At 33.5% G+C, this 25,528-nt stretch overlaps 1 protein-coding gene across 1 annotated transcript; it reads right to left on the bottom strand.

Annotated features, from left to right (window-relative positions):
- On the bottom strand, window positions 1-20,975 carry LOC143252964 (uncharacterized). Its single transcript, XM_076505917.1, has 6 exons — window positions 20,839-20,975; window positions 16,524-18,783; window positions 14,654-15,926; window positions 13,334-13,615; window positions 3,868-4,307; window positions 1-858 (listed from the first exon to the last, which is right to left on the bottom strand). The coding sequence occupies exons 2-5, from the start codon at window positions 18,545-18,547 to the stop codon at window positions 3,876-3,878; spliced, it is 4,011 nt and encodes a 1,336-aa protein (XP_076362032.1). The 5' UTR covers window positions 18,548-18,783; window positions 20,839-20,975; the 3' UTR covers window positions 1-858; window positions 3,868-3,875.
- Window positions 20,976-25,528: the final 4,553 nt, after the last annotated feature.

Raw genomic sequence — 25,528 nt, 5'->3', positions numbered from 1 at the left:
TCCCATATGAACGCGTTTTTATTTACTTTGGTATGCTAAAATATTATATAATTTTACCATCAAAATTAAAAGTAATTTTTAACTTTAAACTTATTAAGTTTGAACAAGATTTTACATTCATCTATAAACTTACTTTTTAATAAATTTAACTAACAGCCTAGGTAATTGAATATTTAATGTTTGTTAACCACCTTATTGTCTGTAGGAACATTTATAACCACACAGATACTCTGCACAATTAAAAAAAATAATTTAAAATAGCTAAACGCAAGGTTAGCGCTGAAAAAGCTGCGAAATATGTATTTCAGGTTACTTTGTAAAATCCACTTGTCGGATTGAAATGAATGAAGATTTTTTCTTGTTTCTCAATTCATACACTTTCTAAATTAGTAAGAGGTATTTATTTGTTTTATACATAATTATACTTAGTCCTCTGTATACATTACCTTGTTTTTCAGTCAAACACTTACAGATTTACAACGCTAACGGGGATTCGATTCCTCGCATAGATTTAGTGCAGATATCCTATTGTGTCGTTTTGTCTGAAATAGGTTCATTAGAATTATATAAGCATTGTTTATGTTATGTTTAAATAAATAAAAAGGTTTGTTGTGAAGTTCATCAGCTCTCTCTCTTTGTTTATAATGTGTTATGAAACAATTACTCTATTTCTTTCAATAGTGAAAACTCAAGAGAACATCAAATGCAAAGTTTAAGTTATCAATTCCAGTTTTTGTATCTTCATAACTATATGAGATAAACCTGGAAAACTGAGACTTTTCCATTTGGAAACTAGCAGAATACACGGACAACAAGTGGCACTTCTGTTATTAAGATTGTTCCTGTATCACCAACACCCTGAAAAAGAAAAAAGAAATGTTAAATACAATCTTAATTTTTTTAGGAAATTATTAATTCTTCTTCTAATCTCTTGTAATGTGTGTTCCTTTATTACAACAATTCATTCCGTAAGATAATCATCCTGTTAGAAAAATAAAACTGTCTTAACTGAAGCATACTCTGTTTTTCAAAATCTTCAATTTGCGTCCTTTATCTTTCAAGATTCAGAATAAAGAAATCGGAGGTTTTCATTATACGATACTCCTAATAACCTTAAATAATACATCTGTTTATACACCTCTTTTCTGAAAAAGAAAATGATTTAGGATATCTCTCTTAAATAGTCTTTTCATTCCCAGACTTATCCTAATACTTTTCCTCTGAACTTTTTTTTTCAGTAAATTGATATCCTTTCTTAAATGATGATAATAGAATTGTACATAATATTCTAAATGAGGCCTAAGTATTGACTTCTATAGAAATATAATTACCACTTTTGATTTACAATCAATATGCCAATAAATACATTTAGAAATCTTAGGAGTCTAAGCAACGGAGCACTAACTGGATAGCTTGAATGACTTATCCACCACAATGCCAATATCTCTTTCCTTTATTATATTATTGAATAGATTCTTACCCATTTTAATATCGTCACCGAAATTAAGCTAATGTAAATGCATTATTTTAAACATACAATAATTAGGGTAATTTTACAACTACTTTACCAACTTAATAACTGATTCAAGTTATTTTGTGGAAACAGAGCATTTTTGCCTGATATAGATGAAATATCTCAACGCATTTGGGTGCTTTGATCACAGGCATTATTCACTATGACTTAAGGATGAAAACAAGGAATTCTAACGGCGACACAATTTTGAATTTCAATTTTCTGTATTTGTGATTGTATATATATATATATATATATTGAAATATGCCGTTTTAAATTATATCATTCACGTTCACTGTCTACTGAAGTATGAAAATAAAAGAGACGCGTTTGCATATCTGATTTTTCACCTCCTTAAAACCCTATGAAAAATATTGTGTAGTAACTGGCCTCTAATAAGAAGTTTAACAATGCCTTTCACGTCATATTTCACTTTTCTTATTCATACAGTACTGGGAACTTATTTCATTATACAATATAACACAGTGTTTGTAATGAAAAAGTTATATTTCAAAATTGTTGGCATTTTATATTACAAAAATTACTAGAAATCTTATTATAAGAATTAATGGACATAACAACCCATCTTCACAGTTTTGGACTATAGAATCTCCATCATTTAGTTTTGTTATAGGTGCCTAATAGGATATACAGTGTACGAGCCACGTAAAAAAATATAAACAAAAATATTATTAATATTTATTAATTTTTTTACCTGATCATTTTGTGTTCATGTAGTAAAACGTTTCCAGTTTTTAATTATTCTTTACTCTTTATATTCAATACTTGTGGTCTTCCACTTTTGTTTTTCTTATTTCTCAAAAATTTTTATAACTTAAACTATTGCCAATTATGACTCAGAGATAACATTGTAGGCTTTTAACGATAAAAATCGGTTTTAGATTCTTACAGTGTGTGATTTTTGCTTTTAAACAAGAAACAAGAACGACTGGCATGGGTATTATATTAACACTTTTATTAATAAGGAGAGAACAACATTTAGCCAAATTTAAAAATCTTCTATTTTGATTCATATATATTTTGTTTTATACTTTTCAATCGATCCAGATGACTTTATGTTTTGTTTATACAGCTGTCTATTCTACTTCTACATGAACAACTAAAGTACACTTTTTTTTTTATCATACATATGATAACCCAATTATTTCATTTTTACGATGTTCTCCGTAATTTTCTTTCAGCGGAAAGTTTTCTTTGGTGTAATATTATATAATCCAAATATTTTCATATTTTTCTCTCTTTTCATGTAAGAATTTCACAACCAAAGTAACATATATTCAACATTTATTTAACTAAGCACACTTCAACTTCTGTTTTACACTAAAAATAAATATAAGCAAGTAGTGGGCGACGACTCGGTTTCACTCTGCGTTTCTTATACTATTTATATCCGCTAGAATGTGGACTAACTAATCCAAGAATAAGGCTTGAATTTAAATTAATAAACTACAGAATTAATTTGCACTAGGATACAAAAATTATAAATTATACAGGGTGGCCTAAAATCATTTTTTTTTGTATTTTGAAATCCAATAATTAAAATAACTAAAGAAATATAATCTTGAAGTAACTCAATTCAAACAGTATTTATTGTTATACTTTTTTTTTTCTCACCCTAGTAAGTAGTGTAACTACGTAAAATGGAAACCGTGCAAGAAAAGGCTCAAACCATCGTTTGGTTTGTAGGGTGGGCTAGTTCAGTGGCTTGCATTTTCGCTAGGCTTAAACTTCTTTCTTTCGGTCTATGTTAAGGACATGGTGTATCGCACACTTAGAGCAAACATCACGGAGATATAGACGAGAATAACGGATGCCACCGCCACTGTAACTGTGGGCGTGTTGCAGTGAATGTAAAATGAAATCGAATATTGTTTAGACGTGCTGAGAGCCACTAATGGAGTACGCGTAGAAGTCTACTGACATGTCAACAAAAACTGAGTTGGGCTACAAGTTGTCAACTGCATACTTTTATATTTTTTTAGTTATTTAATTATTATATTTCAAATTAGAAGAGATAATTTTAGATTATTTTGTATTTCTAGATTGATTAAGCAGAAATATATAAAAAACATACTGCGGGGTGATCTAATATATAATAAAAAGGACTTTAAACAGCAAAATATTGCAAAACATTACATTTTACCACCGTACTTTGATATATCATTTTCCTTTTGCATATTTTCAAAGCAATAAGTAAATTTTATAAAATATGATAAACTGGTTTTCTTATTCTTAGTACCAAGAACAAATGTGATTAATTTATATACTAATCATCTGAACAATTAATCTAAAGGTGAGTAATTGAACACAAATAATGTTGGGCTATGTCTTACTTTATCGTCTAAAACATTTGAATACGATGATTTTCTCTGTCACAAACCAAAATGTTTCCATTTGACATTACTGCTATTCCTTCCAGTCCCTTAAACTCTCCATCTCCGGCTCCCCAGGTCCCGAATGATCTGAGAAAGGAACCATCTGGATGAAATATCTGAATTCGATTGTTCCCGCTGTCTCCTACCATAATGTAACCTTGGTCATCAACAGCGACTCCTCGTGGAAATTTGAATTGACCCTCCTCTGATCCTTCACTGCCGAACGTAGATAAGCTGCGGCCGTTCACGTCGAAGATTTGAATACGATGGTTATTACTATCACTTACGATGACACGATTGGTATTACTAACGGCTATGTAATGTGGATGTTCTAGTTGACCAGGACGACTTCCAATAGAGCCAAACTTCCCCACAAAACTACCATCCGATTGGAAAACCTACAATAATTATATTTCATACACAGTTTTGGCAAAGAAATATACGTTAACCAATATACAATACTATATATCTTAACATTTTTCTCATGGAATAGATAAGTGCACATATTTAATAGATTCCATTTACTATTATCAGGTGTATTTTTTCTGCTAATGTTTATAAATGCCAAAGAACGTTATGATGTTCTAACCACTTTGAATTTACAGACTGCTGTAGTTTCAATGCATTTTGTCTAGTTCCTCTTGCTTAGTTCCATGGGCTGTCTTATTCACTCAGAGGGTGTCTTGCCTTCCAGTGACAAACTCGTTGTTTTAGGGTCTCATAACAGAGACAAAATTTCTGGAATTAATTTCTGTCTCTATAAGAGGGCCAGGATATGACACATATATTACGTGACTGACTGTTAATTTCATTATTTTATTTCCCTTTATTTTTCATTGTGACATGCATTTCTTGTTATTTTATTTCATTCTACCATGTAGCATGTTACAATTTTATTTACTTTGTTATAAATTATTGGTTTATCTTCTAAAATTAAAGATAATCTTCGACTTCCATAATGTACTTTGCAATTTTTCTCTATTATCATGTAGTGTATTATGTTTTCACCAGGTAACATAATATCATTTTATCTCGTGTTATGTGGTATACTGTCAATTACTTTTGATCATTCAGAAACTTATTGTTTTTTCTTACCCTGTACTACATAATCATTTTTTTTTAACCATGAGGTATTGTGTTGTGTTTTGTATTCATGGCAAAACTGCTAAGATTATCTGACACCGTCCTTACTATCAAAATACTGACCAAAGGGAAAGCAGCTAGTGTATTACTAGATGATAACAATGTTCCTACTTCCCTTCAACTTTTTCAGAGTTTCCAGTTTGACCACTGGTAGTTGCTCAAGTACACAATTCAAATTCCCTTGTTTTGAATATATAAAGTGTGAGTTCACTAACTGACTTTCTTGCAGGACATTAGCATGTGATGCCCAGAAATAACTCTATCCATTTTGTCAGCAAATCAGGCAAGAGTCAGACATAAAGACCTTTTTACGATAATATCTATTTGTGCATTTGGAAAACTAATAAGTTTAAATGAAGTTGAATGAAATAATACATGTCTCTTTGATTTGTGATAGTGAAATAGCAGGTGCCTCACTGAATATTGTCTGTTTAAAGTAATACTAGCCTTAGTAATGATAACATCTTCACCCTATAGAAATATTGTAAAAAGTACAAAGTGAAATGATATATTTTGTCAAGAACAACAAAAATCCTAGTTATATGTATAACATAAAGAAAAACTAGTGAAAGCGCATGATAAGTGTACTTTTCGGACGTTAAGTGTTACACGTACACACTTAAACCACAGCTATAATCAGTAAGTTAAAACAAAGTTATTTGTTAAGTACAATATCAATAACTTCAGGTATGATAAATGTTTCAGTAGTAAGTTAAATGTGTTAGTAAAAATATTGTCCTATAGAAACACAAGTAAATTAAAAAGAAAATGAGACGTGTTGAAACCTGCATGTTGTCATAAAGAAGCATAGAAACACTTCTGGAAAACGTATGCAATTAAATGTATGTTAAAATCTGTATGCAATCCTGTGAAACAAAATTTGCCTTTGTAAGATCACATGTCTATAGAAACTTAATAACATAATCTGCTTAAAAACACAATCCACATAGAAAAACACCATCAGCTTTTGTAAAACTTACTTGTGTTAAAACTATAAAGCTAAGAGTAAAATTAAATATCTTGTCAAGAACAATAAAAATAATAGTTATGTGGACAGCAGAAAGATAGACCTGCAAAACAGTAAGATTGGTGTAAGTTGGCATATTAAATAAGCATCCTTGTCAGGACAATAAGTGATTTGCATATCAAAGGCCAAAAGTATAAATCAATAATAACCAATGAATTAGTTAAGTGTTTCATACACAAAGTGCCTGTATTGTTTTTAGCTCATAATTAAATCTAACTATTGATTACATGTTCAGACATCTATAATTAGATCATTATGATTGTGGCTCTACAAACTACAACGTCGTCATCTCTGACTTTGCATTGTTATCTCTGCCTTTCATGGTGGCCTAACTATGCGCCTTCTTATAACACTATAAAACATCATCGCCTTTGAGGATATTATTGTTTCCCATTGCTTGAGGTCGACATACTTGTGGTGCCCTATGGGAGCGTGACGATCGTTGCTGACTGAACTATTGGGGAGAACATTGATTTAATGAGAGATTTTCATTAAGTTTTCATAGTATTGCTAACAGTTTGATAAATGCCAATAGACACTCTTGTTTTGTTTTTGTTATTGTATTGTGATTGTGTTTTCGTTAATCTACATTTTTGTACTCCAGATTTTATTTATGTGGAGTATTTCTTAGTTTCGAGAGATCAGTACTATAGAGTTTCAAACAATCGTATATATACGATTATCTGTTTTCAGAGGCTTTCTGCTTTGTATAATACTTATTCTGGACTGTATGATTATTAAATTTTACTGACAAAGCAGGGAAGTCTACTGGTATTCCTTACTTGAGATAAATTTTGGCCATCTCACTACCCAGCGAATCTGCAAGCAAGTATCCCTCATGTTAGTCATTGTAAGTCAAACAAGTGCGAGTTAGGTAGCATAATTATATAACTCTGTGACTTGTCAAGAATCATGTCATAAAGCAGTTGGCCTATTCAAAACTCAAAGTAGAAGCATTTCCATTGAATGTGAGGGAAATTAGCAGATTACTAGTTTGCAACTAGCCAGTTTGCTTAGAAGGTTGATAAAATTAACATTACTGTGTGTTTATTTTATTATCAGTAAAGATTTAATTGTATAAAGTGTGTGCACGTTTTTATTCTCTTGCCTTTCGATAGCCAACCACCGGGAAGATCACATGCCACTTGCTTAGATTCTGAATGATCCAAATCTAAACAATTTTTGGAATCGTCTGTTGGCCTAGCTTCATGTCGGGTCTGTTTACTCACAACTCATTCATCACTCTCATTCATTCATTTCTCTTAATTCACTCATCATCACTCTCATTTCTCAATACCATGGAAAAAGATCTGTTCTGAAAATCATATGACAAGTGTACCTTTGAAGATAAAGGTGAGCTAGCCCAACTGTGTGATAAACACACAGAACAGTATGATAATAAAGGTGCTATGGCCCTGGCACAGAGGGACGCAAAGAGGAAACAACTGATAAAAAAACTCCATCAAAGGGCTTTCCATTAAAGCAGGACGTGAATTCTACTTTTCATTATAGAATGCTAAAGCAGAGGATGATGAGTGCATGAGAACAATACATGTTGTGAAAAGGTGTCATGAGAAATTTAAAAGAAAGGGCAACAGTATTAAAGGTGAAGATGTGTCGGCAAAGAAGAAATGTCACGATGAAGCAGAAGACCATGGAAGAAAGGCAAAAGGTTTTTGACTGAGTTGTTGATGTTAGGGGCGTGTTAAAGGTAAGACTGCCAATGAGAGTGTTCAAGGTAAAGTACAAAGAACTGTACAAGAAATGGTTGGATGCACAAATAGATTACACTGGCAAAGGAGAGCTGCTTCAGTTTTCTACTCATTGGATTTGTGATTGGATGAAGGAGTTCCATGGTAGTCTGAGTAAACGAAAGAAATGGTATGCAGTCTTTCAAACTGAAAGACAGTCAATAATTATTGAATCCTTGAAGAACATATAAAGAGTCCGTCATTACTTCAAACAGCACTTCAAGAAAGAATCAGTTGTGATAAATGGAGATCAGATGCCAATGAGTATGCAAATACACCAACTATAACCCTGAACGCCACATTTGTAAAAAAATAAAAACATGCTATCACAGGAGCACGCAGCTGATTTTTGATGAGGAGAACAGTATTCTTGCCCTTGAATTTGTCTTCAAAGCAAGAGGATCTTGAAAAGCCCTGATTCCCCGATCTGGTGCAGTGGGATATCAAGGGGTCATACATGCTCGAAACAATGCTTAAAACTATCAAGCATCTGTAAAAGAGATATAATGTGTTTATGAACAAGGACTTGGCCATATTCATACTTGACGACTATTCAGTGCACTGCAGTGAAGAAGTGAGAAAGAAACTTTTAGAAAGAGAATACATCCTCATCATCAGTGGTGGAGGAATGACTGGTGGTGTCTGGATCAATGACACATACCTTCATTAGCTCTTGAAGATAAAGTACATGCAAATGGAAAGTCACTTCATGCTTGATCAACTTCTGGCTAGCCTAAACAAGATCCCATCTCTTTCAAAGGATGACACAATTAGAATGCTGAATGCCAACTGAAACTCATCAAGATCGACTCAGTGAAAAGCAATTTCATAGTGTACAATCTTGATAGTTCAAAAGATTTTTATTGTGACAAAGAAATAATGGATCTTGCTGGAGTCGAAATGACGAAATTCAAAAAGGAGCTCCTTCAATCACAAGCACCATCAACTCTCAATGATTTGCTAAAGACCATCACACTACCTACACGTGTGAGTATCAAAGGACAGAATGAAACTCCCTTTAATGTGGGAAGAGAAATTTTAGACTATGATGAGAAGGAGATCACTGAGAGCACTGCTGAGGATGAGTTTCTGGAAGAACAAGATGACGATGAAAAGGCAACAGATAAAAGGCAAGAATGAAACAAATAATCAGCTAATGTTAATGATACCAATATGAAAACTGTGCAAGGAAGCCACCATTTGCTACAGACAAGGTGACAGTGCAATCAATAGTGATAGTGCTTTCTTAAGTGATATGGAATATTTATTCAAGAAGTACAAAGTACTGACATCTGAATAATTTTTACCGTTTCTGTGCCAGTTCAATAACACTTACATTCATCATCTCTTGAAGGCAAAGTACATGTAAATGGCGAGCCAACTCATGCTTGACTAAATGGAGGCTAACCCAAACAAGACCCCATCTCTTCCAAGCGATGGCATGATGACAATACTGAAAGACAGCTGGAACTTAATCAAGATCGACTCAGTGAGAGGCTTAAGAAACAACTTCATGCTGAACAGTCTGTTGAAAAAAAGGATTGAATCAAATCTCATCATCATGGTAAAGTTCAGTTAGCAATATGAGCAGCGACTTAATACTTCGCAAGAAGAACAAATGATTGTGTTGGTATAGAAATGGAAGTAATGAATATCATAGCTGGTTCATGTGAGGAACCTTTGACAGACTCTTTGAGCCACTGTGAGGTCAAGCAAATGCATACCAAGATAGTGACAACATTTTCCAAGTCATCATAAAAGATGTAAAGAAATTCTTGAGATCTAACACCCATTCCAGCAGACTTCGAAAAAATGTTTTATAATTTTGTTTGGTAGACAAAATGTATATTTTGTATGTCATTTAAATGTATGTCATTTTTATATAAAGAATGCAAGTACATATATGCATTTTGTTTTCCTTGTTTAAACCTTTAGTGTATCCATAACCATTTAGAATATAATATACTGTGGTGTTATGTGGGCCAGGGAAAATCAGTTTTGAAAGATTTATTGATAATTTAGTTTTTATGTTGTTTTTTGTTAATGTATAAAATTTAGTTTACATAAAACATGCATGCAGATTTCATGGTTTCAAAGTAGACTGGCATCTTTTATTTTGTATTAATTCAGGCGTACAGATGATGGATATTCTTCCTTCCACTATTTCATTACTACACATAGTATGTTATTCTTATTTACTTTCATTCTTCAATCATAGTTACCGCTCATACAAAAAACTTTTAGCCATAAATGCTCCAAATAAACTTGTTTAAAGACAAGTGCCCCTTCTATTTCATTTTGTACTTTATACGAATAAATGTGGTAGTATTAATATTACCACCCCCCGTTGCCACAAACAGGAGAACATAAAACTGATGCACCTGAAGTACATAAAAAATATCCATTTTTTTTACCACGTACTATTTATTATTCAGGACTATACTATTATTAGAAATGTGCAATTTGTCTACGCTGTACTATTATTCGAAACTATATAGAGTACACTATATAGTTCACTATTCTCCAAACCTTCAGTTAGCAGCCCTACCTGACCGCTCTGTGGAAAAAAAAAAATTACTAGAAATATCACACTAGTCAGCAGTACCCTACCACTGATCATCAAGTTTATGATATAACCACAGCTTCTAGTGTGGCTAACATTTTTAAGGTATCTCATGTATTCGAACTTTAGAGCTCTACCACAGAGTGATCGGCGCCCCTCCTGTAGAGTGAATTATTGATTTCTGTTTTATCATGTAGTTAATTATAAATGTAATTACTAATTTATCATTCGACAGTATTTTTTCTTCTTTATAGTTTAATATTATTGCTTTCCGTTTTATACAAAGTATTACATAGTTTCTTACTGTTTCTACGCGGTACATTATTGTTTTTGTTACTTTTCGATTTCTCTCAGTTTAACTAGTGAATTTTGTAGCAAGTTGTCCTATCTCAGAATAGCTTAATTATTAAAAGTACTATATAAAATGTGCTTAAAAGTTAATATAAGTCTATCTAGGACTTAAGCTTTAACATGTTCTTAGAAAAATTAGTCTTCACCTTTTAGATAATCACGATACAATTTTATCAAAGATACACGAGAGCTATATGCGCTAGCCGTCCCAAATTTTGCAGTGTAAGACTAGAGAGAAGACAGCTAGTCATCACCACTCACCGCCATCTCATGGGCTACTCTTTTACCAACGAAGAGTGGGATTGACCGTTACATTACAGCGCCCCTACGGGTGAAAGGGCGAGCATGTTTTGTGCGACCCGGATTCGAACCCGCGACCCTCAGATTACGAGTCGAACGCCTTAACCCACCTGGCCATGCCGGGCCCTTACATGATAACCTGGATATTAAAAGATCTATATATTACAAAGCACTATTAACATTTTATGTAATACATAATTCCTAAATTTCCGTCCTTTGTATATGTGAGATTATGACATTCATTTATTTTGTTGTTCAAGTGCAGAAATATTAGTGTCATAAATGTATTCGCTTATAACAATTTAAGTTAGCTGATTTTAAAATCATATCGTACAAGGTGTGTCCTTCACACAAAACTGCTGACTATAAATAAATAAAGTAACTAACCTGACAGAAACGAAATTCGATATGAAAAAGCTATAATTTTTAATACAGAACATTTCTAGTGGAAATACGTAAAAGAATTATTTGTAATGCATTGTACCAAGTTCATGTACATATATATAGATACACACATTTAAAAACAAAATTGATGAAAATGAAAGACATCACCATGAAATGTGCCTTCACAACTCAAATTTAAAAGGGTTAAAATATAACCAGTATTAGTTTTGACGTGTGTGTTTTGTAATAGCAAAGCCACATCAGTCTATCTGCTATGTCCACCGAGTGGAATCGAGCCCCTAGTTTTAGCGTCGTAAATCCAAAGACTTACTGCTGTCCCAGCGGGGGACATTAGTTTTGATAACTGCAAAAATAGTAGAGCTTTAAGTATATATCAGAATGTATTCTGAAGATGGTTGGTATGGGTATTAAAACTTTAATTAAAATAAAGTACAGAACAACATTTCGACCTTCTCAGGTCATCTTCAGGTTAACAAAATATATGTCAGTAAACTGAATTCAAATATTGTTAAGATTCCTGAAGAAATGAAATTATACAGAGTACTAACTATCATTGAAACTTATTGAACAGTCACAAAATATTTTGTGTTGGTTTTAGACTAAAAATCAATCCTCTAAATCTTGTAATTACGTAAATCATCTTACATCATAAACGTTCTTCCTCTGAATGTAAATTAGATAAATATTATATCAAAAATTAACAAACAAGAACTGAAGACAATATTATATTTCTCTTAAGACGAAAACGAAACGCAGTTCAGCACTGGATTGATACTAGGTTGTTAAGCACAAAATTGCGCGCACAATAGGCTATTTGCATTTTGCGCATTTCAGAGATCGAAGGCCATATTTTAGTGTTAAAAGCCCTTATATTTTGCATTACTCTTTTCTGATACCAATTATACAAAGTTATATTCAAGAATAAGATATATTTAGTAATTGAAAACAATATCAGCAATACAATTAAACTACTACAAATAGAATTGAAATAAAAAAGAGAACAAAAACTGAACCTTAAAACACACGACATACAAATTTACATCAATAAACGATAAGAGAAAACAACTAATGTATAAACAAAATAAATTACAGCGTGACACGCCAAAACATGTAAAACCACTATCTTGAAATTATTTTAATTGTGTATTGGTTTTAACGTTGTAAATCCACTATTTTAACACGGTTGATCATACCAGAATATACAGAAATTATTACTATGAGCTTAGGACCGACTATAAATAACCAAGAGCTCACAAAACACATGACATCAGAATGTACATTGAGCTACCAGAAAGTCTTAGTGTTTGTACCGGAATCAATTTTGAATAACATTACAATATATTAAGAACACTATTCTTTTTCTATCCTGAAATGTTCTACTGATTTTGTTTTGTACCAACAACAATGTATATCCTTTAACTCGATAATTTCAGTCAAAAAAATTAATTCATTCTAATTAAGAAATATTCAATCAAAAATATACAGTCTATAACAAAATCATCAATCGTATACAAAAACTTTTCTTGAGATTACAAAAACGTGGTATTAGTAACAATGTATATGAAATAAACTTGATAAAGAAATAGAAAAATAATAGTTTTTGTTATTAGTTAAATGCTTTCTAGCAGCAAACTGTTGTGTTTCTCATATCAGAAGGTACAGGAAGTTTCATAACAAGTTAATATACTACTTAATAAATTACAAAGATTGCTGTAAAAAGTCTATGCTAACATTTGTCTCCATGGGTTACTTGAGCAGTGATTCAGCCCTAGGTCTATGGGGTTATAAGACTAAAATTCAAGCTTCGTTACTCGTATCGGGCAAAGGACAGTTAGCCCATTGTGTAAGTTTGCGCTTAGCAACAAACAAGAAGAAATATTTTACCTGAATTCTGTGATTTTCTTTGTCACACACATAAATAAATCCTAGGCTATCAGTAGTTATTCCCCAGGGATAACTGAACCTTCCATCGGTGCGACCTTCACACCCAAAAGCTCTTAAAAATCTGCCGGAGGGGTCAAAAACTTGAATCCTGTGATTGTAACGATCAGACACTATAAACTGTCCTATTCTATTGACTGCGACGCCTGCTAGACAATCGAATTCTCCCTCAGCATTTCCATAAGTTCCAAACTCTTGTAGAAACTTCCCGCTAGAGTCGAACACCTAATGGTTACACAAGAAAGTAACTATTCGCCAATGACATATTCACGTTTCTGGTCGGCTGTAACATTTGTGTAACAAGTTTACAGTATATCAAAATATACTTAAAATAAAGAACAAAAATGAACGAAAAAAACCACCAAACTATTAACATTAGAAAGAAAATACTTATTACTTATTATTTTAGATTTATTACTCATACAGACGATAATTGTAGTAAATTAATAAACTGTGGAGCGAGACAACGATGTACAAATAAACGTTTCGATTATTATATTTCGACTAAATATCTCCTACTGCGTCTGTTTTAAACTTAATACACTAATTTTGTGAGAATAAAAAAAATTCAGAGGCAAAATTTCTGAATGAATTATGTTATAAAACTGATACGAAGGCAAATTTCTTTTAGACTTTTCTCACCTGCATTGTTATCAGTTGAACTTTTGCTAAGGCCAATTCTACTGCGACGATAATTATTTCAAAATGTGAGTCACAACAATATTGCAGTTTTATAATTTAACGACTATTCTAATAATATCCAACAGTTGTGTATATTATTCAAAGGCGAAACATTGTTGTTTTTGTAAGATATATATTTGAAGTGGAAAGGTAATTTTTCCTAAACTTTTTTACCAAAATATGTAAGTTTCTCCAACATGCACCATAAAGTATGAAAGACAACAAAACAGTTTGAGTGGATTGTTTGTTCTTAATTTTGTTTAGCTTAAGGCTAAAACCCTTGGACATTTTTTTAAGGTGTTTAGTGAATTCTTTTCTTCACTACAAATATTATGAGAAATAACAGTAAGTTTTAAAACTTCTTCTTTGGCAACTAACTTTTTGCATCTCCTGTTACACAGAATATGTTTATATATATCACTTCAGGATTTTTAGTTTCGTTTAGAGAATAAACATATTGAAGAAACATAAAAAAGACAAAATAATATTTTATAGATTTACTTAATATTGAGCCGCTACAATATTATTTGGAAACTTTCCATTGTTTAAGTCGTTTAAAACGAATATAAGATTTTTCTCTACCTGAACACGATGATTACTGCTGTCTGCTACAACAATGGTGTTTTCTGGACCCACGCAGACACCTCTGGGCCACGTGAAACATGACGGTTCACTTCCTCTGATTCCTACTTTCATTATCATTTTCCGTTTTTGCACGTAGATGCTTCGAGGAAAATTGAATGAATAAGACTGGTTGTTCCCAGCTCCGGATGCTGGAGATTCTTGATTGTGACAACTTGGTGATTCTTCGTCTGAACTGTTATCACTACCACTTCTGGAATACAGGCTATGGGAACTGCGGCTTCGTATAACAGACCTACTGGGACCTGTTGATGACCTGGATCCATATTTGTTTCGAAGATACAGCGCCCAGGAACTGGATCCATTTGGAGTATTATTCTCAGGAGGACTGTCATCTTTGAACTTTAGATTGGTAACGTTCCTGGAGCGTCTGTTACCATCTTCGAATTTGTCTGTGTGACTTTCATACAATGGCAATTCTTCCTCTGGACTGTCCTCACCTGCAACAATATCAGCTGAGCTTTTGCTACGGGCAATTCTACTACGGTGATAATTACTTCCAAAGCGTGAGTCACGAGAATAATGATGAGAAATATTTCGTGAAAGGTTCTCAGAGTTTTCATCATGGTTACTACCCGACTCTCCAAGCCCTGTTGAAGTGCGACAACGTGACAAATAGCGGCTATATGCAGCGCTGTCCCCAGTTTCATCTTCAACAACTGGTCTTCTTCTTAGAATTCCATACTTATTTTGAGGATTAGGCTCTTCACCATGAATCAAACTATTTCTTCTAACTTCGCAGTTTTTCTCTTCTTCTTCATCTTTAGCTCTAGCATATTGAGAAAAACGGGAACTAACAGCTCCAGTTACCTCTTTCTTGGACGAATCATTACTTTCTCGACGAATTTGTGCACTTCGAGACAAAATAGCAGTGACACTAGGGCTGTCTTCACGAACACTTGTTTTTTTTTTTTCTGTTTGTTCCTCACTCTCTGTTTCTGTGCTACTCACTTCGCTTTCACTTTCTGTGTCACTAGCTTCCTCCTCTTCTTCCTCAGGGACTTGAGGTTTTATAGAGACTCGCTGACTCAATAGTCTCCCATAAAAAGAGGACTGAACTGGAGTTTTTCGTTCATCTTCTTTCTTATCTAATGAAGATGATCTCCCTAAACAAACACCTTTGTTTCGAGAGGTGGCGTTTGTTATTGGTGGAATGATTTGCTGTTCTTCAACATCTAATGACTGACTCTTCCCCAGCGGTGGTCGGACTGACCTGTTACAAAAACAAGAGGTTGTAAATTATTTGATATTCTTTTTCATGTTAGAAAATCAGAATGAAAACAGGAAAAATCGACTTAAAAACAAATAGAACGAGTAACAAAACTTAAAAATTGATTTTAAGCAACAATATTGAATTGTTTTAGAGCTGACATTATTGTAGAGGAAGGATCATCGTTTTAACGAAACAGTTTTTTTTTAAAGATATCATTGAAATATGTGGAATTCTGAAGAGGCAAACCAGGTTTAAAATGTGCGTGGAATTAAGCGTATTCGGTTAATTTAACCAATTTCTGATTCTTTGCTTTTTATCTGTTTAAGATTCTTTGACTGTCACTTCTCTTGAGATCCAGAAGTGTAACTTTGGACTGTTAATCTACAGGAAATGGAAATTTTATTGAATTTTCTTAGTCCCCAGAAAGGACAGAAATGACACAGTTGTGACAGTTATTGTAGCGATATCAGCATTACCTATTTCTTCAAAATATGTAATTTATAATCTATGAGAAATATCTCATAAATAAGTTTATAATTAAGACAGGAAGTCAAAATCTTGGTGAAATCTACTAACTCTTCAATTTCAAATACTTGCCTGGATAATGGTTTGATGGCTTCACGTTGACGTAATGGATAATCCCGTGTACGTGTTGTATCTTCTGGTCTCCCAGTTTCTTGTCCTGTTGCAGAACTTCCTGTACGCCTTCTTGCTGGACGAGGCGGAGGGGATTCTGCAACTTCATCTTGTTGAGAACTTTGTCGTGATGATAAGCTACCTTCAGTAGAACCATCTGGAGAAGATGTTCCTGATCTCTGAATACCCTGAGAGAATTCTGGACTTCTAGGCCTGTTTGTTGATGCATCATTTTTCTGAAGTGTTGCAATTCTTTTTGATATGGGTCTAACTGGAGAGTCAAGGATGGTAGGTGTAGATGATGGACTGACTAAAGGAGTAGGAGAAGTTGATAATACAGGAGATACAACTGTTACTGTTGCTGTTTGGGGAGTAGCAGCAGCTGCTGCTTGATTCTGTTTCTTTTGCCTTTCAATTTCATCTTCACTGAATTGTCTTGAAGTCTGTCTTTGTGGAATAGTAGGAACAGGGCTTATGGGTGCAAGGTTGGTCTGTTTTCTCTCTTGATGCTCTTTTTCTTCTTGGTGCTGTTTCTGACGAACTTCATTTTGGTGGAGTCTTTCCATAAAATGAGGAGAATCTACCAGTTTTATTACACCACTTAAAGGTCCTTTGGTGACATCATCCTTTTCAAAGAGTTTGTCTTGTTGTTCTGGAAGGTCTTCAAACCGCACACTTCGTCCAGTAGACACTTCTGATTCATGACCTTCATCAGAGTGATCTTTGGTAAATCGAGGCCGATAAGTGGGGATATCTGCATCTGAATCTCGCCAGTTTCTGTGTAACAAGAGGCCATTTTCGTCTCTTAGAAATCTACTTCTACTTCTTTCACGGTCAGATAAGTCATAATCTTTTCTTTCTCCAAAACGCCGATAACTGTTTCTTTCTGAATAATCTCTTCGAATTCGGCCATAGCTAGTTTCTCTTCCATCTTTCTCAGAATCACTAGTATGACCCCCTATTCCCTTGCTGACGTCTAATAGAGTTCTGCCTTCTTGGCGACGCTGAAACTGACTAGCTAGTCGGTGATCACTCTGACTTCTCATCAAGGTATTAGAAAATGGCGGAGATGTTGTAACAGAAGGCATAACTGTCAGGGAGCTAATGTTTAACTCTCCAAAACCTATCAATGTTTGGCGTAGAACATCGGGATCAGTTCTAAGTTGAAATTTGACACGACGAGCAAAGTCAGAGGTGTCTATTTCAAAGTTCCGTATAAATTCTAAAGTTTTTAAAAATATTTCTTTATATTCTACAAGTTCAGTATCTGTCCATTCCATGTCATCATTGAGGTACTTTCCTATAAGTTCACTGTTACTGTTTAAATTTTCTACTTCAGTTTCAAGCCCATCTTTTAACTGTTTCATCTGACGCACTTCAGTCTCCAAATACTCGTCTATTTCCATGAGAAGTTTCTTTTCTGTATCCTTCAGATCCTTAGTGTAACGACGAACCAGCTCTTCTATATCGTGTTTCACCCTAGTACAATTCTGCTGAAGTTTTTCTGTGTTGCTCTGTGTTAGGGTCAAAGCATCAGATAACCGATGAAGCCCCCTTTTCACTTGATTGTTAATTCGACTAATATCTCGTCGAAGAATGTCTGTGTGTGCTTCCCTACACTCATCACAGACTTTTTTGTCGCAGTGGGCACACTTGTTTAGATAGGCTTTCTCACTACACACCGTGCAGCGTTCCATCATAGATGGTGGAGGTTCAGGCTCTTCTCCAGTTACATTTCTATGAAGCTCCAAAAATCTCATCAAAGTAACATTTGTGGGGAAGGTCTGAACACCCTGATAAGGAATTCGGTGTTCTGCTCGGCATTCCGGACACTTTATCTGCCGGCGGGCATAATCTATAAGACCTTCTAAGCATGGGTCCATGCAAAATGTATGCTGACAAGGTAAAAGCTTAGGATTTCTGTATCTATCCAGGCAGATAGCACAAGTGAGAAGTTGTTCCAACTGACTCCAAGCAGAAGACATGATTACCTTATTCTAAAATGTCCTAAAATGATTGGTTCCGAAAATCTCGAGGAATATTTTTATTTTTTTTTCAAATATGAAGTGACCAGAAATTAAGAAGAAACTTGTTTAGCAATGAAGCGAGATGTTCTGTGTACGAATTTTTAAACATATCTGAAGTTGTTCAAGATTGCATTTTGGATAATATGACTTAGCCACTTTTTTGTTTTATGACGTAGACAACCTTGCTCATATTTCTATAAAGATAAAATTAATGGTTAGCTCTTTTTTAAATGTATGCAACTTTACTTGTAAGAAAAGTAAACTCGAACAATTAGGTGACAATATATTTGATATAGTCACAGCATGAATAAGAAAAAACAATAGTTGTGGCTACAAAATTTTTTTGTATTAGCTGCACTAGGGTGGTTCTTTTTTGTTTTATCTAAGAAGATATAATAAAGATCGATTTTAAGAAGTAAGCAGAATATAAATGTCATCCATTTTATGTAAGGTATTTTCAAAGTATTGTACAAGAATGCAGGTTCAACACAAATTTCTGGCAGCAGATTTATTCACTTTGTGATTTTGTCTTGTGTGTTTATAGAATGTAGCGCGAAAGTACAGAAGGTGAGTTTAAACAACACATGTTTAAAGGAAATTGTTTTAACTTTTCGTGGCCTAATAATATTATTATAGCTTAGATTAATCTATACATCCGACAATGATCTGTGCTAGCCATCTCTTATTTAGAAGTGATTAGCTAAAAAGAAGGTAATTTGTCAACATCGCTTTCCACCATCTCATGGACTAATCTAATCGTATAGTGGGTTTAAACGCTAATCTTTTAATAAACCTCCAATTCCAAAGTGCGGAGCATGATTATTTTTTGAAAGGAGGAGTAAATTGAAATGAATAACAAAACCTCAGATTTTCTAATCTGGAACACAGCCACTGAGCTACGCCTAGCTCAGATAACTTATTAATTAATAAAGTATATATACTGTAAAATTCAAACTCTTTCCCTCCTGAGAATCATGTTTTGCTTTGTGGTGACCTGATAAATAATAAAACTGACTAAATTTTCTAATTAAACTAGGAAGCTGCATTTCATCTAAAAAAATTACAGAAAAACTGATAGATGTCTGCAACGATTATAGGAAGTGATCATGTATCTTACAGCCTTGCATATCCAGGTTCGAGTTCCCGTCACACCACAAATGTTCGCCCCCTTCAGCTGTTGGGGCGTTATAATGTGACGGTCAATCCCACTATTCGTTTTTAAAATAGTAGTCCAAGAGTTGGCGGTGTGTGGTGATGACTAGCTGCCTTCCCTCTAATTTTACACTGCTAAATTAGGAACTGCTAGCACAGATAGCCCTCGTGTTGGTTTGCGCGAAATTCAAAACAAACAAACAAACAAACAAACGTATCTTACTCTAAAATCAAATACTACTACTTATCCAATATATAATTTAACATGCACGTTACTCAACAATAAATCGAGGTAAAACTGAAACAGGTTGAGTATATCGTGTATAATAAATATGAAATTAAAAATTTAGCACAAAACCTAAACTGACAGTTCATCTTAAAACTGTTTAAATAAAGTATGTCATAAATCACAATTTCATCATTCCTATATATAAACGTAATTGTAAACACTTAAGTTCAAAGAAATCCACATTAAATTCACAAACAATAGATGTACAATAAAAGGTAATCCAAATGAAAACCGAAGAAAACTATAAACCTTAGAAGATTTCTAACAGGATTCTAAGAAAAAAGAGAGCAACGGTACCAATATAAGAACATAATACATGTAATACAAACTTAAATAAATAAAAAAAACAAAGTGAATCAAACACGAAAATAACGAGCACAATACTGAAATGTGCAGATTACAACATCTCTCATCACAGCCATTTAAACAGCAAAATAAAACTACTAACAGTAACAAAAGTTACCACATGCATTTGAGATTTCTACTGTTAGAGTATTACATGATGTTTAGTGATATATTAGTAAACCTGAATGTCAAAGAAAACTGCATTTGTTGGGATTAATTATGACATTTAGTGCTATAAATATCAACAGTTAAAAATGCAAGTATTAATCTCAGAATTACACTTCTGTTCACAACAGTTTAAGAATTCCAAAATAAAACTTGAACTTCTAAAAATTAGACGTCAAAGAACTAAACCAAATGAAGCCTCCATTGTTCTACCCAATCGTAAAGATTAACTCCAAACATGTAGTATATAAAAACCATTTCTTCGAAATATCAATATATAAACACTTAGTGAACTGACCTTTTCTAGTCTATGGCTAAGACAAAATTACCAAATTCAACTTCCACTCTCAAATCCTGTAATATTACTGATCTGTTGCACATAAAACAGACTGCGTCTGCAGAACGTGGAGCCAAACACGAGTGCTCGGCTATATCGGGAGTTTGTGCTAAATTTACACGTCACCCCATTTCTCTCTCAAGAACACCTACTGAGTGACGTAAAAGTAATGAACTTACATTGTTGACTCGTATTTACGGAGCCTTTCATGGCTGGAACGTTTTCAGAATTATAATACTATTTGGACTATTGCCAGCTAAAAAAAAAAAGGATTCTTAAAAATCTATAATTTTGTAGTGTAAGACTAGAGGGAAGGCAGCTAGTCATCACCACCCACCGCCAACTCTTGGGCTTCTCTTTTACCAACGAATAGTGGGATTGACTGTCACATTATAACGCCCCAACAGCTGAAAGGGCGAGCATATTTGGTGTGACGGGGATTTCTATCCACGACCCTCAGATTACGAGTCGAACACCTCAACTCACCTGGCCATGCCGGGCCAAGGATTAAAGGTTTACCAACTATTTCAACCCTAAAAATATTGGTCTCGCTTTCTCAAACATAAAATAATCTCATACTACTAATCTGCACCAACCAGTAGAGTGCACGATGATAACATAATATTGAAACTAGGGGATAGAAACGGGATATTTAATGATCTGTGATATTTATCGGCATTTTCCACAAGTAAATTGGTTTCATGAATCAACGTTTAAATTTATCCGATAAATTAAAAGTTGCCTCTATAAAGAATAGTTCCATCCAACAAGAGAAAGAGATTTAACAAGAACTTGACCCACACAAGTAGCCCAACGACTGAACACAGATCCAAAACGAACTTCCGTCAAATAGGCCCAATACGGATTTAACTTCCAGGGCCGCTGCTAAGGATACAGTGTAAGTGCTTATTAATATGTCCAGCTCAAGAATTTTTATAATATAGGGCAAGACAGTAAAAACTGCCTGCTTGTCCAGGGCAAAATAAAGATTCTAGTTGGGCAAGATTAATTTTAGTTATCTTGCCCAGTATGAAAATAAAATTTAGCAACTAATGCTATTTTAATGACATACAAACGTGGCTTTGGATATGGTGAATCAGCAAATGGTCAAAATTGGTCTTGGCCAATTGGGCAAGTTGGAAAATTATCTTAATTGTGAAAATATATATATTACATTAGAGATAATAATAAAAATACAGAAATCGGTATATTAGATATAATGATATTATGACAGCTTTCATGCAATCTTTTGCTATCGATTTCTAAAAGTGAGCATTGAAATCAAGTCTGACACAATTTCCAAATACTATGATATTTCATTTACCCACAACTTACTATAATCGAAAGGACCTTAAAATGTGCACTAGACCATGACTGTATAGAATTTATGGTCCTGTTTTAATTACATGTTATCATAAGATCTAAGAGTAGTTTTTGTTGATAGTTGTCCATTAATGTTAAATATGTGAAGGAGTAGAAATTGTACATGTGAATCAGTAATGGTCTTATTCAAGTTGATGGATAAAGTTAATTCCTATGGATACTTTAGTTTTGGGTTTAGTGGTTTAGTTGCTCAACTGGAGGCACCATTTGGTTTTTATGCTGCCAAAACATATAGAAACAAGTCGAGGACCTTTGGCATCTATTAGTAGATCAAATCTCTGTGGTTCCAAGCCAAGGCAGTTTATTCTAGCAAACCTAGGCACATTTCTTTGACACAGATTGTTGAATCAAGAATGGTGGTTGGTTTACAAATTAGTGTTTGGTTAAGAAGAAAGTACTAACTTGTTATAAAAAATCTGTACTAGTGAGAACCCTAATTATTAATAAGCTAATTTCTAACCTCATGTCAAGATTTAACATTCCCACAGTATTTGAATATATTGATGTTTGATGAGTATGTTCCTCATTTGGTACAAATTATCAATGGTACATTGTTATTTTAAACTGTATCAATAACTTTAAGCATGCTTTTAATATTAATCTATTTGTAATTAATAGTTCAACTCTACGGATTCTGTTTCTCCAGTAGCACTACATTCAAAATATGATGTTAACAGAATTCATCCAAGGATCTGTATAAGCACTCTAAAGAATAGTATGTGATATTAGTATTGCAAACAATGTATTTCTAAAGTTTGACTCTGTCATTTTCTATTCAACAGTAGATATTCCTATTTGGATTCTGTATATGAGTTTCTAAAGAAAATGCTAGATGATGAGAGTTTAAACGAAGACTAAATTTTTCTATAAACACATTTGGCCACGAAACTGGTAAATCCCAGAGCTGAATTCCAGAGGGATGAAGGTATACTGCAAAATGTGGAACCAATAGCTTGACCACAAAAAATGTCTAAACCTAATTAGTAGTGAGAAATTATTTCTTCCAAATGAAAGAAGGAAATGACAAGCACTTGGCTCTGGAATTTACTCGCCAATTTTCTGATTGAACCAAAGAAATGTTTAAGTAGCTGCGTGAGTGTAACTTATAATATTTCAGAAATAGCAAAAATTATTATCAGTGGGCAACAATTGCAACTTTATGCAAGGAACTGCTAAAGATGTTCTTCCACCAAGAATGCTTTTAACAACTAATCAGATGGAACTGTTGCAAAATTGGAGAGCTAAATTTTGTCAGAGTGTTATGCAGATGACGTCATGGAAGAAGAAAGAAATTCCAGTGTGACTGACCTGTGTATCAAGTATAGATGCTGTAAGGAATGAAGCTTTGTATGTATGAAAATAGTCAGAAACTACCTTACTTTTCTTAAGATCACAGAGAACATCTGGGAAGAATCTACACAGCCATGCAGAAAAATAAAGTATGTTAATGACATCATCGAAGTTCAGTAAAAGTGACATATGTGAAGTAAGGATAGAAGGATACTGGATATCTCCATTTTCACGAAAACATAAGAGTAAGCTTGCATAGGCAAGGAATTGTTAGCTGAGCTTTTACATACACCCAACGATCAGAGTAACACATTAAGTATGGATGAAGAGCAGGAAGTATTAGACCTGCCCATAGAGTCTGCGACGAAACCAGGAAAAATATTCGAAGAAAAGACAGACTCGGATTATTTTATTTATTAATGATATACAAACATATATATATATATATTATAATGACCAGGACCAATAGTGCATGTCCTTCTTAGTAGACTCTTATGAAGAAAATTGTGCCAAACTGTAATGTTCTGTAATACATTTATGTCCCTCCTAATAGAAAATAAACATGGTAATACAGGTATTTTGTCTCGTCAGCAAAGATGGACTGGATTGCTTTGTTCGAATGACAACAGCGTTTCTGACAATAATATGTTACTTTCTGTAATCAGCCGCATTGCATACCATTTGTATTCTTACATATACATATATTAAATATTATTTCATGAGTTATGTTGAGGCCTATTGAAATTATATATCTTCTGTTTGATTATTCTACCAATACTGAAAAGGGTCGATCAATGTATTAGATTTCTACTGCATAAGTGCCACTCATATTTGATTTGTCAAACATCACTGAGAGCCCCCCTCTAGTACAGCGGAATGTCTTCGGATTTACAACGCTAAAATCAGGGGTTCGAATCCCCTGGGTGGGCTCAGCAGATTGTCCGATGTGGCTTTGCTATGAGAAAACAAACACCATTGAGTATGGACGTGTTATGATATGTAATTAGTTAAAGTGTTTGTTACTTTTTGGAACATTGTGCAATAAAGAGCATGAAACATACTAGATGTATACCAAACTGGTTGCTGATGCATTAAAGTAGTAGCTACAAACTGACCACATCCCAATGAACTTCCTTTCTGTGTCATCTGATTGCGCATTTCAATAACAATGTAATGATTTACAATTAGTACACTGTATTAGCGTCTCACAAATGAAAATATTGTGGCTGAAACAAATTGGATACGTAGGGCCTAACGATCGGTACTATACTAAATTACTTTAGCACTGCATGAGCATATAACCATTTTAAGTTACAATTTACCTAAATATTCAAGTATGCACACTTCTATATGAGTACAGGCATCACATTTTTGCCAATTCTTAAAGGTCATATACAAGCAGTACAATTATTAAACATAGTACAGTTTTATTTCATGTTCATGGTTTAAGAAATAGTCAAGTTAAATTTAACACTTTTTGGATCAGAAGGTTATCAGTGATATCTTCATGGTTTTCTTTTCACAATGAAAATATTTAATCAAATTTCGTGAAACTTAATACAAGCTTTGTAAATACTATCAAGTTTTTCCACGAAATAATTAAAGTAATTTAATTTAGTGCTCGAAATTAAAATAAGCAATTAACCTTGACCTTATAATGTAAACATTTTTCTGTTCATGGAGACAGCTTAATTATGTCCAAATTGATATAATCTAGGATGCACAATAAAATAAATGAACCATTCGATTGTGTTGGATGCATTAAAAATTGTATGTTTGGCTATAAAACATTGTTAATACAACATAAAGGTAAAAAAAATAGTGTGAACCTTGTATTCTTTAAAAACATTGCTGCTTTGTATCAACACTAGAGAATATATGTTATTGATAACAGATATTAAGACAAGCTTTAATTTTACACACGACTTAAATTTAATCTCATCTGAGTTCAGTAATAGTTCAGAACATCTTATTCTGA

The sequence above is a fragment of the Tachypleus tridentatus genome, chromosome 6, assembly GCF_004210375.1.
Source record: "Tachypleus tridentatus isolate NWPU-2018 chromosome 6, ASM421037v1, whole genome shotgun sequence".
Classification (NCBI taxonomy): Eukaryota; Metazoa; Arthropoda; class Merostomata; order Xiphosura; family Limulidae; genus Tachypleus; species Tachypleus tridentatus.
This window is presented reverse-complemented; position numbering and strand designations above follow the sequence as displayed.